The 15,992-nt window shown below is 46.4% G+C and overlaps 1 protein-coding gene across 10 annotated transcripts in view; it reads left to right on the top strand.

Moving 5' to 3' along the window:
- Positions 1-15,992, top strand: part of LOC135396793 (synaptosomal-associated protein 25-like) — a 292,543-nt gene that overhangs the window by 262,554 nt on the left and 13,997 nt on the right. For all 10 annotated transcript variants that reach the window (XM_064627974.1, XM_064627966.1, XM_064627972.1 and 7 more), the window contains one exon: positions 12,855-12,999. In XM_064627974.1, the coding sequence (XP_064484044.1) occupies positions 12,855-12,999 (145 nt within the window). The remainder of the gene's footprint in view (positions 1-12,854; positions 13,000-15,992) is intronic.

Here is a 15,992-nt window from a genome sequence, read left to right as displayed (position 1 = left end):
CGCGAAAGATTGCGGTCGCGGAATTAAGGGGTTTTACATAATGTTTCGCAACGTAAGGAAGACTACATACATTCAGTGCACGTTTGTATTTGTTAATATCTACGATGTGCTTGATCTGTTTTTCTATAGACGTGGGGTACTCCACTTTATACAAAATTGCATTGTCACGTATTCTTACCGTCAGCTGCGCTTCAGGACTGCTGTTGTCAGAAATGTGTGCATTACCGGGCAAGATGTAAGCAGAGACATGGGTGCGGAAAGAACAACGTCAGAGTTAGTCGAGTGCACGTGACTATATCAGACTTACGTCACGGCTTCAGGAATCGCGAATATATGCAAATGAGTGAGAGAAACCGAGTTCCGAACTTCATTAGAATCCCGAATAAAATTCTGGACTTCTTGGTTAATCCATATATCACACGTTGAAGGAGAAGTTACAATGATAGAGACATCGTGTCTACCGTAGCGTAAAATTATTATTGTGATAACCTGTCAACTCGATCTAGACGCTGTTAATAAACTTCTTGTCAGAAAGGGAAGAAGACTGAAAATTGAGTGTCTACTGAGATAGTGAACTAATGGTAATATGTTAACTTGTGCAGGATTATTCCTCTGGAGTTCACAGCATTTTTTTTATTTTTTTTCATGAACGAGGACTATACGGTGCCTATGCTTCTATAAGTAGGTTCCCTACAATGCATATAGCGGTGGGTCTTCCACTTTGGTGCTATAATACACACATGTAAAAGACTCGCCCAGATTCGGAAGATAGGTAATTGGAGTAGATTTACATGTAAGGTGTGTCAGCCTACTTGTATGGCGACATGCTGCACGTAACGCAGGGTAGGACTGCGGATAATTTCGACCACCTGGGGATCTTTTCACGTGTGCCGGAAATCTCCTACACACAGTGCTGGAAGCAGTGCTTACCTCCTCCGCATTGCTACCGTCCTCGGCCGGGATCGATCCCGCGAAGAAGGGAAGAAGACCATTCCAAGTGAGATCATACGATACAGCAGAAGGGAAGCTTCGCATTCTTTTCACAACAATAGCAGGGCACGCTTTTCGGCGGGTTCGATGCAGAGATGATGCAGTCCAGGCAGTGGAGGTCAGTGCTGATGTTGGGCGACCATGTTGCGAATGAGATGAAGCTGCACCTCGAAAGGCAGTTTCTCCTGACAGGTGAAACAGCATTTACGTCTGTCTGGACCTGCGTAAACATCTCTGACGTTGCTAACTCTCGAGTGAAACCCGTCACAACTTTTTAACAAGTGGCGTGCATCGTATTAAAAGAAATACAAACATAAATAAAGATCCACGGCAGAGGTACGTCCCCCTCGTGTAAGTAGGCGATTGGCTTTCATTTGCCATTTTATTTAAACTTCAAACTATTGACTTGACACACTTGACTTGAAGACTTGAAACAATGCTACTCACGACAAGTGAAACGTCACTTACGTGGAGCTGTCGAATCATAGCGGATGTCGTCAACGCTCGAGTGAGGTGTTTTTTTTTTTTTTTAAATCCCCCACCAGTTTCTCTGGTCCCAACAGTCGTTTCGGCCACCGTAAGGCGCCAACCGCATGGAGCGTATTTTACAGCCGAAATGGGCCAGCGTTGTCTATGCCGAACCGCGCGGAACGTGAGCAGAGGTCTTCCAACCGCGTGCGACGGATTCTCGGCGAGCGTGGTTGGCATGGTGATGCGTCGGCTGCCTGCTGTGGACGCGGTAGCTACATACATACTAGTTGCATTGTAGCTATGCTGATGAAAACACACAATGTCATCTGTTTCTACTTTCGTAAAACTTCGAGCAGTCAAGATGTGCGTCCTCTTTTGTGCACCCGCGCGTCCCCCAGGCGCTTCTGGCTTCGCCTGGTCCCAGCTGGTCATGTTAATTATTGCTGGTCATGCTGCCAGTCGCTTGCTTTGCTTTGCGATATTAAGTAATCATGGCAACATAATCAGACTAAATATACATGACAGTGGCGATCATATGCTGGAAGCAGCAGCGATAAAACATGACAGCCAACTTCAGTCACCTTCCAATTTCAGTCACATACAAATACCCAAGACGTCAAACCGGGACTCAGGTAATCAGTCATCGTAAGCGCATGACATCATGAAGAAAGGCGACACACACACACGAAGCGTACTGTCAAAAAAGTTTATTGACTCACACATATATTGTTCAAAACTCGCTAAAATGTTCATTGTCGATTACGCCATCGACGGAAACTGTGCCAATCCTGCCCGCTCTTCGATAAGTATAAATAGATTTGCTTAAACGCGTAAATACACTTACGAGTTCGTCCGCGAGTTCTATCCAGAATAAATGATTCGTTACGTCTTTGTACTCGTCTACCTTCATATTCTAAGCGTTCAACATCGTGCACCACGAATCGGGCAGCCATGTTTTCTGTTTATGTGCCGTGCTTGCCGTGCTGGAGGGAAGGTGGTCACGTGCGCTTTCCTCTCGCTGCTGATTGTCTGGCCCGATTCCGCTCTGGTCGTCACTGCCGAAATTTCTATCCCGCCAGATATGAGCGTTTCGGCTGTGCGCCTATTGTTCTGTCGTTCGGTTGCACGCTCGGCACACGCTCCGCTTGAATTCGGCTGGTGAATAGGCTCCAGAAATAATCTTCCAAATTTGTATTCGCCGGTGTCTGTTAGCTTTCGGTGACACAGATGGTGGGAGCACGGCCATTTTGCAGGCAGTAAGAGCCAGGCTCCGTGCACACATCATACATGAGCAGTCATTGTACGGGCTTGTGGAGTGCTCTTGGCGCTGGCTGACCACGACACGTCCCTTGGATCAAGATCAGAGTGAGCGGACATCGTTCTAGTAAGCACACTAAGACTGCGCTGCCCTCAGTGTGGATTCTTCCAGAGTTTCAGGATTGTTCGCATAGTATAGGGCACGTAAAAAAAATCTCCCCTTGGGAGCGTTGTTATCGGCTATGTAAGGTAGAGTCTCCATCTGTGTAACGGGGACTAATTCCGTAGGTGGTTCTCCTACTTGATGACATACACGCAAGCCTGAATGGGCATAACTTTAGTACCTATCCACGCCTGAAGGGTGGGTCAAAGCATAATGCAGTTCGACATCTACGACATGAGTTCACCTATTTGCCTACGACACTTGAAGCACTTCGTATGTGTAGCACTATGTCTACTAAAATTACGATGCAGCTCCAGACAGACAGCAAGAGTAATGAACGGTGGAAGTGGAAAGAGAGAGAGACTGCGCGTCGTCTGCTGAAGTAGCCGGTGCCGCAACTACTAATGCGATCAGGCGGATTTCTGGGACGGGCTAAAGATATCCCCGTTTCCGGCTGCTGCCGTGCTACCTATACTAAAAACAACGTGTACGCGGGGTCTGGCCAAGAGAAAGCGACCGGTTGAAATGTCTGTTGCCAAGGGTAACGGGCAACGCGCGGCGACGCCAGCACGTTGCCAGGAGTAACCCTAATCATCTCTCGCTACATACACGCATTTTCTGTTTCGTACGGTCGTTCGTCAGCGGGGAAGGGTGGGAAGGAAAAGGCCATCCAGGAGGCGCAGCAACGCAGTATTTAGTAGGGTGCCTGAATACAGAGGGAGCTGGTATTGAGGCACCCTAATATTTTGTAAGGAAGAAGAAGAAGAAGAAAAACCTGGGTCGCGTACGATTTCTTGTAAAAAGCCTGTCCTTGGAGCTTCACGTTGGTCAGCGCAGTTTCGGCGTTTTCCTTCTGTGGCCTTGCTCTTCTAGAACTCACTGTCCCTCTGCTTGAACTTTACCATCGACTGAGAAAGAAATATTCGAAAGTCTTTCAGATTCGCACATCTCTGTTGCGCTGTTTGATTTGTAGCCGTTTAGGCTTTTGCAGGGCCAGTATTTCGTGAAAGATTTAACGCTGATGATGATGATTTTTTTTTTCGCATTGACAACTACTGTCATAATGCTCCACAGCAATGGTGAGAATGAACTAGTTAAAAGAAAACACCATGTTTAGTTAAAACATGTCATGAATGTATAATACCCATCATTCTAAAACTACAAATGTTAGGAATTCCGATGTCTTTCAAGAAATTAAATACTGCACCGGTCCCAAGACGCAGGCTCAGTGGCAACACGACATAGCTCACTCCCTTCTCTCTGATGTAGACCCCACGCTTTCTCTCGTCCTTCCTCCGCGACTACTGCGCCCCTTAACTGCTCTCTTCCACCGCATGAGGCTCAACGTTGCCTTTACACCTGCCTTTCAACACCGTCTCGGCTCCACCTCGTCTTCCCTCTGCCCCACTTGTGGAGTACACGGCGACCTCAGCCACGTCATTCTGGCTTGTGGGCAATACCACCACGAGCGTGCACTAATGGAAATCTCTATGCAACGTATTGACAAGCGGCCGTTCAACCTAGCGAAGATCCTCGATCCGTGGTCGAACGCTGCCCACCAGACGCAGGACCTTCGTCTTCTGGCGGAGTACTTGTGCTCCACCGGTCTGGCGACGGCTCTTTGAAAGCCCCCATCATCATCCCTTCATCCTCTCCCAACGCGAAATAGGGCAGTGTACCGCCTCAGCGGCGGTGAACCGCCCACCCCATCACCATCCAATGTATGTGTGTGTGTGTGTGTGTGTGTGTGTGTGTATATAAATACTGCACTAAAGGGATGATAGCTTCGTCACCTATCAAGAGAAAGATTTAACGCACCAAAAGCGCAGCTTGCGGATCGCGTTATGGTGGGATACCATGCAGATAAACGCTCCAGAGAAACATGCGTCCAAAATTTTGAAACATGTGTTCCGGTGCAATTACATTTCGTCGTCGGCCCGTCATCTGTATTCTTACGCATCTCTCCGTCCTGCGCGGCAAACGTGGTGTGTGACAAATGCATTAATTGTTGCGAGGTTTTGCAACACGGCAAGGAAAGGCAAGTTCTCTCGGTCCCTTCGGTGCGCGAACTTTGCTTTTTACTTCTAAATGTGCTGTTTTGAAATACGGAATTGAAGACGGATATAATAATCTGAGCTTCCTCTTGCGCAAGCACTGGCCATTGTATGCACTGTCTCACACGATAAATATTAAAACTATCAGCGGACATAGCAAGAAATATGTGTTAGCTAGAGGTCGTTCTATGAGAAACGGTCGCCCTGTCACCGACTTTCAAAAGGTAATCTCTTTGCCAAAGTTTTCTTAATGGGCATACTCTCCATGGTACAGAAGACTAAAAAATGCACGTGCAAAAAAAGAAAAAGAGGGCGTCCTTTCGTCTTTCTAATGAGTACTCGTCAAAAGGAGCGACGTGCTCTCGCGCTGACTGGGGTGGCGGCTGACATAACCTTATCTTATTCCATTGTGTACGTATATCTCTTCCATCTTTTATGTCTCAGGCCATCACCCTCTCTCTTTTTGTTATACCTAGCTCTTCCAATTAAACAAAGCGCGGCTTGAATTCTTGATCAATAGATGCGTGTTCCTAAAAAAAAAAAAAAAGGTACTGCGTGCCTGGGCGAAAATGCTCAGACAAGAACGAGATGATGACAAGAAAGAAAAGAAGCTAAAAAGGGGGAAGCGCAAGGCGCTCTCTGAAAATTCTCTTGCCCTGGAATCGTTCAAGCAGGTGGTATGGCAGCCGCGTCTGTGCATAATTGAAGAGGTGCCTGAACCTTGGCGAGTTCGTTGCGACTTGAGAGTACCTAAGAGGCTTAGCGTGTCATCCACTAGCACGTATGTAGTTGCTGATGCGTTGTATTTCTTTGCGATAATTACAACCTTTCGACGCCGACGCTCTGCACAGGCGCAGCTGAGCAGTGTGTGTGAAATGAAGGAAAAGAGGACTCAGTGTGATAACGCTTCTCTCTCGCTCTCTGCTCTGCTAAGAGGAAACGCAAAGCATTGCTGAAATTTAGTGTATCTAGCGGAGTTTGGATCAGGGTATTCTGTTCTCAAGTCAGAAGCCTTACAACAGAGCTACGCTAGTACGGTCCAGCTGCTTTGCATGTGATACTCGGTAGATGTGAATTGTGGGCGACCTGTCTCGGGGCGGTCACTTGGTAGCGTGTCTGCCGACTGACTCCAAGGTTACCGGTTCGGACTCCGCTGAGGACGCCAGCCGCTTGGTGTCAGGGTATAAGTAGCTTAGAGTCGTCGTCTTCTGGGAGGCAGGTTAAACAAAGTGCGCCGCGTGCTCACCCAAGCAGCACAACATCTTAGGCCAATATTGGAGCAATATTGGCAATATCGGCCCAATATTGGACCAAGATTGGCAATATCGGACCAATATTGGACCAGTATTTCCAAGATTGGACCAATATTGGACCTGTATTTCCAAGGTTGGACCAATATTGGACCAGTATTTCCGAGATTGGACCAATATTGGACCAGTATTTTCAATATTGGGCCAAGATGTTGTGTTCCTCGGGCAGGTTTCGTTAAAAAAACTTGAGGTGGGCAAAATTAATCCACAGACCAACCACTTCATCGTCGCTCATGATCATAGCTTTCTCACGACGTAAAGCCACAAATTATTATTATTATTGAACTGTGTTCGCACGCTTGGAGGGGCACTTGAAGGCCGTAACCTACGACGTACGCGACTCTGGTGTGCCGCACAGCCATCGCATGTCACTGGTTTGTATGAGAAGTTCAGGTGAGTGGGCATAGCGAAGCGAGAGAATGCGTGCCGCGTAAGAGTGGTTTGGTTCCTATGACTGAATAATCTTTTTGCTGTACGTGACAAGAACACGGGACTGTTACTTGAGGAAGATTTACACTTGTGGTTATCTCGCGAAATATACGTATGGCGGAAATGCGAATAATAGCAGGTATGTCTGCCTGTCCGACCATCGACCTTTCATTCGCATTTCCAACTGCGCTTCTCACATGACAGCTGTTCAATAACGATGCCAGGTGAAGAAGTCTCTGTTTGAAATATCGGCGGCTGTCGCCAGAGGTTCTTCCCTTAAAGGGGCACTACGATGCAAAAACAACTCGTTCAAATCAAAGTCCATGCTTCAATTAGTATAATGCAAGCAAAATTAGTTCAGGCCCTACCGTTTAGAAGAAAAACTCTTTGGCGGCAACGAATGGGATCCTCAAGAAGCAAAGATTGGCGGCATCCAATCAGACAGCAGGAGAGGCTCGCGCATGCCTATCGTGTGCGTGTGGATTTGAAACGGGTCCTGTCGTAGCGTTGTGTACATGCGCGGCATGATGCGCATTGGTACATTTTTCGATGCTGATTTACTGAATTATAGCCCACAACAAATTTTATGTAGTTCTATCCCCAAGGAGGTTCCGTTGCAATGATTCGCTGTCAGCTCAACGTCGCTGGCACGCAGCCGCACGCACGCATTGAAACGCAAAAGTGTGTTCCGTTGCATTCGTTCGTAACTTACGAGTGAAGGAACGCGCAATTTGCGCTTTCTCGCTTCCCCTCCTCCTCAAGAAGGCCGACAATGCGGAGCGCTCTCTCCTTGGTCTCCGCGAGCGATTCGTCCAATCATCGCGGGAGTTTGTTTGAGGAGACCCATCCGAGGCCTATCCGCACTGTCGTTCTTTTTGAGAGGGACAGGGAAAGCGTACACTGCGGATCCTTTCTCTCATAGATCACGAACGACGCAATGGATAAAATGCCGTTCCGTTTTGTGTTGGTGTCAAGGTAACGACATCGTTAATTCTGCGAGGAGAAATTTTATAGCACCCACTTTAGTAACCCTTCAATACATTTCGTCGCCGACCCGCTGGAGTGGGTATATGCTACGATATCCCAGCGTTCAAAATCCAATCAACGCTTATATCTGCGAGGTCTGGGAATGACCGTGTTTCGAAGTAGGATGTCACTGAGAAGCGTGTCAGCTTCGCATTTCTCCGATGTGCGTCGAAGTAGTTTTAGCGAATGACATGCACATTTTAGCGACGAATAGGCTTAGCAGGGCGGACGCGCTGGGGCAACACAAAACGAACCGACGTTGGTTCCAGAGACCTATATAGTGCTGTATTGAGACCAGGGTTAGTTCAAGTTTGTTGGCTACAGTTCCCGCGCGTGTTGTAGGCGGTTTGGGATTTTGAACATGTGGATTCTTAACTGTGGGATATGGGGACAGCCCCGCTGGACTTTCCACCGTTTCATGTTCAATAACGAGTTTCTCAAAGAGTCCTGAAGTCTGCGGAAAGTCTCCATCACACGCCGCTTCGTCCGCGGCACAAGCGCGCTGAAGAGCTGGAACGTTGTCAAATACACGAAAGGCGATAAACAGGGCCGGGCACGAATATGTCTGCCCTGCTCGCTGAAGCACTCTGATAACAAGTGTTCTGGTGCACGGGTTTATTCATGAAAAAACTTTATTTTATATGGGAAAGAAACGAGTAGAAACTCTCTTGCGTTGATACGAAGTATTAATAAATAAAGTTGTGTGAGTGCTTTCTTTCTGGCCTCTTGGACGTTGTACTATATATTTAGAGATAACGTGGGTGGCAAAGCTTATGCAGCCAGAAAGAACGAGATAATAATTGTATATGTTTGAAATATTGAAAATATCCGTTCTTGCCGTCGGGGGGGGGGGGGGGGTATATTTATGAGAACAAAGAAAAACACAGGAGGAAAGGCCAGCGAAACGGTATGTCGGCTTGCCGTTAGGGATAAATTAGTTAATACTGTATATGTTAAATATATGTAGCGAGAGCCAGGCGGCGCGAATACACAAGATTACGTCAGCAAGCTGAAGCCATAAAAGCCGTGGACACTCTTGTTCCCTCTTCTGTCCCGAAGAAGGAGGAGCTTCCCTCCGAAATGTCGACTCTTCTTTTGTACCCCATTTCCTAAATAACGTTTTAATTATGTAAAATAAACCTTTCGTTGTATTCTACTAACACCTCAGATTCGTCGCTGTGTCCCCTTCCCTTTCGCTCATATTCCACGTCGCGGCTGTTTGATCTTTCATCTTCTGCAATTTAACTTGATATATATATATATGTATATATGACATAAAAGATATCGGAGGTGTAAGAGTTCGTCCTATGTAGCATTAAGTAGCTGAAGCAGATCCTGCCCAAGGGACCTTTGGGAGTATATACATTGCTTGAATTGATTTATTGATTGAACGTTGCACAAGGCCAAAATGAGACGTGATATAGGGTTTGCATAAAAAAGAAAACAAAAACCGTTTCACGAAACGTGAAGACACTATCCCTTCCTGTCTTTTTTCTCTTCTCTTTTTTCTCTTCTAATTGGTGTAGATTTACACGTAAGCTGCAACAAATGGAAACACAAAAGGCAAGACTCTTCTGTAGTAACCTGCATTCCACGTTTCTTCTACTAAACACGGCCACCAGAATTGCGCGGGTCAAACGAAGCGAACAGGTCTCAACCCAATCAAGCTAATGCCGGCATCACCTTAGTGACAATTAAAGGTGCGAAAGCAACAGTATTATGTGTATTAACTGTGGCACACACTCACGCTCTTCGCCGAAAGGTCAGGCAGATTTGCGCCCACACGAGCAATTATTCCGGGAAGGCTGTTTGCGAAGCGGTATAGACGCGGGTGTTGGGCACAGTGCGATGTGACCCAATTAGGCCCACGTTGCTGTAAATAATGTCATCTGCGGGACTGTTATTGCCACCACGCCAGCAGTTTGTTTCAGCTTGTGTTTATAGTCGAGCGAACGACATTACCAAATGTTGAGAGAATAAGTCCCCGAAGTTCAGTAGTTACTTCGGGCCGGCCAATGAGGTGCGACATGATGGAAAATAGCTGTTTTGACGCTGGAACACAGACTGACAAAACACAACATCCAGGTACCAAAGTACGCCTTGACTTTTGCTTCGCAAAGTGAGTCCTCTATTATTTTTTTGCCACTACGTATACACTTAAAAAACTTGTGAAAAGGTTTCCGAAGAATGAAAGTACATACAGTTACAGTACATACAATTACATAGTAGCTTTTGATTGATTGATTGATTGAAATAAGTTACAAGCAGTTTGGAACTGATTCTTTTTCTCTTTTTTTTTGTGAAGGGGGAGGGGCTTGCAACGGCGATTAGATACTACTGTTGCTGAAAGCAGCCTTGGGGGTAGTTCTTAGTTACAAATCCAGTTACTGAAACTAGTTACCGTTTTTGGTTAAAGTAACTGTAAAATGTTACTATAACTAAGTTACTCAGGTATGACAATATTTTCCACGCGTCAGTTCCCTGGCATCTGTTTTGTTTAGGCTTCAAGTAAACTTTCGTTTTTTCCAGCGAGGAATTCCTCGAATTTTGTCATCTCGTATGCAGCCAGGATGACCTAAACCCAGATGTCTCAAACACGCAGGCCCTTGGCCATCGAACAGAAGGAAGCTGCCTTCTCCAAAGATTTAACAAAGAACTAAGAAAGTTACCAGATTTCTCAGGCATTGCTTTTACCCTTGTCCAGCGTAGTGCTGCCCCTGTCCATGTTAGGCAGCACATGCGTATGTGAGCACTACTTGTGTCTCACGAACAACAACAGGTTACGGTCGCAGCAACCTGGTATACGCATGCACGTTGGGCAAACTAACACTGTAGCTAATGTGAGGACTAAGATTAGCTCATCTTAATTCTTACACTAAGTTTACAAGCTTATAGATGCAGCAGCCTCTCTGGGTGTCATGTGCGGGAAATCAGAAAGGAACAGAGAGAAGCAGAGAAGAAACCGGTGCGCAAAATATTTCAGAAGCGCGCATTTCCAGCAGCGGTTCCAGCAGCGGCGGCGATCTCCCCCAGCTCAACGTGGCGTGTTGTGACGTCAGATCATCGAGCACCTTTATTGGCTGCCAAGAATAATCTTCTAGGGCGAGGGAGGAAGGCGACTGGTCGGGTGCTCTGCATCAGACGCCGGATGGGCGGCGCCAAATGCAACCGTAAAAAGAAAGCAAAAAGAAGGCGCTTTATTATTGGGCGGATGAGGCGACGTCACGGATTAGCAGTCCAGGGAAGGAGCGTTTCTGACCTGCGAGATTGAAGTCTCTCTCGCGCTCCAGGATTGCGCGCTGCACTCGTACTTCTTGTGCGATCCAAGAACTTGTAGATCTAATTTCTACTCACTCTGCCCTTCCATGCTCATTGAACGGAACGGACGGGTTGGCGCATCGAGGGTGTGGGAACTCGGGTTTCCACAACTTCGGGGCGTTGTGGAAACCTAAGTTCCCACAACCTCGGGGCGTCAACTCGTCCGTTCCGTCGCTAAGGAAGACACAGCAAGCTAAAATGCGAACAACAAAGGGTTTATTTCATAACTTACAATATTGGGCCGAAGACAACTTCCGCCAGACCGATCCCCAGCAGCGCACAACTGCCAAGCACGACAAGCGCTTTCCCTTTCCAAGGATTTTTGGCCCTGCCTCTCACACGTGTCATAACAGGCCCGCCCGCCCGCCCGTGTGACCCACCCTAGAGGCGAACTTCCCGCGATAACCCCAAAAAGTATAGCTTAGGTGTGCACTTTAAATTATTTCCCATTACTCCCCATTCATCATTCATCATTGTTAAATTATTTTTCACTAGATATGGTTGCAGTCACTGTACGGTTGCGTAAAAAGTAATTAAGTTAGTACAACTAATTGTAATTGAACTTCTGCCCGTCACTGTTACTTATAGCAGCTAGTTACTCATAACTAAGTTACTTCCCTGGTTTTACCGTGGCACGTGAAGTGTGATAAATAATGGAATTATAATTATAATCCAAGTGACGTACGCAGGAAGAAATGAAGGACGATTTGCGAGAAAACGCGAGGGAAGGGCGCTCACAGCGATTATAACAGCAAAGGAATAAGGAACTTTTTGTGACGACCGAACAAAATCTTCCCGAGGGAAGGGCATACGCGAGGAGACGTGTCGTAATGCTCAGACAGTCATGTGCACTCACCTAACTGTGACGTTGCTCTTTTCGCACTCTCGCAACGCCTGCTAGATACAGAAGGCCTGCTTATTACCTCCTCTCCCTCCTTCGCTACGTGGACATATAAAGTCAGAATTCGTCTGCTACTGCGATTCACCGTTCTGCGAATGCAAAACTCGCACGGCTAACTTGAAACCCGTAGACCTGAATCTGTAGACAGAAAGCGCAACACGCTTTGCAAAAAATCCGTCTTGAGGAAGATATGAGGCTCTTTTGCGCTTTATTTTTGAAGTTTTTTCCATTTAGTACGCGGGTACGTTCAATCACTACTTGCAGGTGACGGTGATGGTTCGTCTTCATGGCTACGACCGCTGAAAGCACGTTCGTGATTGGCTACCGCCGTTGAAAACACGATCCTGATTGGCTGACTCTTAGTTCTTACGTCACGCCGACGAGTAAGCAGGCTTTCTCTATCTAGGTGGTGTTGGCTCTCGTCTCCGTGGACATCGCTCCCGATAAGGCCGTTCGTTCGGATACCCGGTTAGAGCCTGAGAGCTCGCTTCAACTTGAATGACCTTTCTGTCTGGGAGGGACGTAATCGTACCGGTGCGACAAGAACTCGCCGGGGAGTTGTGTGGCATCATATGCTCCTGCTAGACATATTAATTTCAACGACGTCATGGAGGAGTAAGAACGAGCAGGGAGAGATAGGGTAGTAACAGTAACAACGGGCTATAGCGGGTAGGAACAACTAGCAGGGAGAAATAATGAAGTTTTTGAGTGTAGAATTTATCGAGTTTCGTTTCGTAGACTGTAACTGTGCAATAATTAAGTTAGTGTAACTTGGTAACTTTACTTGGTTTAACTTGTAACTTGGTTTAGCACTAACTAATCACACTTCTAAAAAAAAAAAAGGTCACGCAGCTGCTACTTTCACGGGGTAGCAGCAAAAGTAACTTAGATACACTTACCCCATGACCGTTTTCTCTCTCTCTCTCCCCCAACAGGATCACGAACGATGACCGTGAGAACGAGATGGAAGACAATATGGGTCAGGTGTCCACCATGATCGGGAACCTGCGTAACATGGCCATCGACATGGGCAGCGAGATCGAGTCGCAGAACCGCCAGATAGACAGGATCAACCAAAAGGTGCGACCAAGTCCTGCCTTCGTTGACCCTCTCCCCGTCCTTCTCTTCCTATATTTATTCGCTCCAACTACGACACTTACTTTCGACGGTTTTTCACGTACACCGATACATTTTACGTGCAGGACTGGAAAGAGCCGCAGTATCATCCCAAGCAGCACAACGTCTTGGCCCAATATTGGACCGATATTGGCAATACTGGCAAAATATTGGTCCAATATTGGGCTGGCATTGCCAATATTGGTCCGATATTGGGCCAAGATGTTGAGCTGCTTGGGATGCTTAATAAGCTGGCCAGTGGCCGTACCCTTCCTTGACACAAAGGACGACGTTGTCCTCGCAGGGATTAAATCGGAGTTTTAGCGTAGGATTAAAAGTTGCGCATCTCTGCCGAATGATCGGAGCCCCGAGAGGAGCGTGCAATTAATCGGACGGTCGGACAGCCCAGCTCGACTTGAGAATGGATAGTTCGAGATAAACGGCGCCACTTTTGTGTTCTGGACGCGACCCGTCTTCGGATGTCACCTATAATCTCGACTTTCACTTGGTGACGGTGTGATTTGATGTATATTTTTCACACCAGCGCACAACAGTAAAACGACGACGTAAAATGCCGTTTCGGGGTGAACGCGAGCCCCATCATTAGAGGTAAACTGATAACAAAATCACCAGGATTGCTACTGCACCTTGTTTAAAAAGTGGCCAACGGGTGATTTTGTTACCATTTTAGTTCCGATGTGGCTCGCATGAAACCCGAAACGTCATTTTATGTCCTTGTTTTACTGCTGCACGCCGGTGTGAGAAATATAAAGTGATATGTCAACCACCGGCCTCATGGCCATTTTTAGCTAATCTCGACTTTTGTGGGCCCCGTTAAATATTATTACTAATATTTATTTATCTTTTTGTAGTCAGTGGCCCTGCTCCTTGTTCATATTCGGGGCCATCGCGATCGTTAGATTCGAGTCAAACGGTGGCCCTTAAATTCCAGGACTGGTTTGAGTTGACTGTGGCACCAAAGTTGTAACACAAAGATAGAGCAGGGTGTCCTTCGTTGCATAATTAGGGTTCTTCGTTTTCGGGTTACACCAGATTTTTCACAGTAGTTCCCCCACGAGCAAATTTTCAAAAATTTGGGTAAAACCCGATATCTACCCGAAATCATTGCGTTTCTCCAACTTGTCGTTCTCGGTAAACCGTCGGAAAAGTGAATCATAATATCAGCAAAAAGAGCTATTTGTGACAATCCATTTGTCCTCCGTTTATGACCCCTCCTGCAGGGGTCAAAGACGAGCTTTTGTGGAGCTCGGGCAAGTGTTTTCATTATCCCAGTTCCGAGCGGAAATATAAAGATTATTGTTTGTCGTCCCACTATCACAGCAATGGCGTGTTTTATATGCCTTTCGTTTCACCCGAAAATCCCCCAGTGACATATCAAACAGGGATCATAGCGCCCGATTTCTCCGCGAATTCTCATCTGTAAATAGCACCCGATTTTTCCCTCCCGAATTTGAAAAATCATAAAACCCGAAAACGAAGAACCCTGTGCATACTGTATACCAAAACTGCTGGTCCAGCATCCGGAGTATTGGACCACTTCCCGCAACATCTGGGAGGCGACCTTCGTTCGTCCCTACTTATTACCCGTTCCTCGCACTACGGAGCTCCACGTGAAACACTTTGAATGATCTGCGTAATAGAGAATATAAGGTACCGGGAGCACCCAGAAAGGTTCCGACCCGTGCTTGTAGGAATAGTAAGGAATATGGGTGCACAATATTGGCGGATACTTCTTGCACACGGGCGCCTTCTGTGATAATTACCGGAGAACGCTAAATTCGAGAAGTGCTGTCTCTCTCAAGAAGGCTCTTACATATTGCATTCGAATGTAAGCTCCCCCTCAATTTCGATTTTATTTCGTATTTTTTAATACATCTGTTGTCCGAAATACGAGGTACCTTAATTTTACAATGCAGAAAGTATTTTATTGCGTACATGTAGATTTGTAAAAAAAGGTTAAACGCCACTCGTTTCCATTAGAAAGAAAATTGGCATTAAAATTCTGACGTCCCGTATGAGATGCGACAATCATCAACTGCGCACGCACACGTTTTTCTGTTTTTTACCAGAAAGCCCGTGTCCAGCACTTCACTCATCATGAAAGATAACAAGGGCACTTCCCCTCCCTCTCAACACTTCCCTGACCTTTGACCCAACTACAGTATACTACCCTAAGCGCTAGAGCGCTGAAGAGTGTCGAAATACGAGTGATTGTTGATTGATTGAGTGATATGTGTGCTTCCCTCTATGTATACCTCTCTGTCTCTTTCTCACATGTTGTTTTTCTCTCTTTCTTTCCTAATAACGATATGTGTTGTTGTGTCACCATTCACCATGTGTCTTCTGTCAGCACAAGTATGTCTGGTGCTCGCTAGTGTTAACATGTCGCAGGGACTGTTGTCTGTAACTCTCTTCGCAAGCAGGGTAGGTGGAGTGCGACGTGAAAGCTGTTGATTCTTTTTACATTTCCGTATTTCCCTCGGTAGGCGAAAAAGGAAAAAGGAGAGACGCGTAGCGGGTCTTTTATTCATTTTGTCTGTACGTGGATTCGAATGTCATTGTCGCCCATTTCGCCTCTTCACCACAATTTTCATTTTCCAAGCGCTACGTTCTTCCTTTTTATTGTTGGCATCTTCTAACGAGTTTCTCTTGCATTCTATCAGCTATTTTAGATTGGATTTACAGATTATAATTTTCCTTTCCGAAAATCGCCCCCTGGCGACCCTTATCGCCCCTGGCGATGAAACTCCCCATTTATCGTCTCAAAGTAAAGTTGTTGTTGACCCGTGTCATTTTGTGTTACCGCCGACTTCCAATGAAACGCAGTACTGAAAATTTCAGTCTGAAAGTGCTTGTCCCTCGCAAAAAGTATGTATTGCTCAACCCACACACTAAGCTTTCGCAACCGCGTTCCGGTGGTTCCAGTGTAATTTCGA

Source organism: Ornithodoros turicata, chromosome 6, assembly GCF_037126465.1.
Source record: "Ornithodoros turicata isolate Travis chromosome 6, ASM3712646v1, whole genome shotgun sequence".
NCBI classification, from domain to species: Eukaryota; Metazoa; Arthropoda; class Arachnida; order Ixodida; family Argasidae; genus Ornithodoros; species Ornithodoros turicata.
This window is presented reverse-complemented; position numbering and strand designations above follow the sequence as displayed.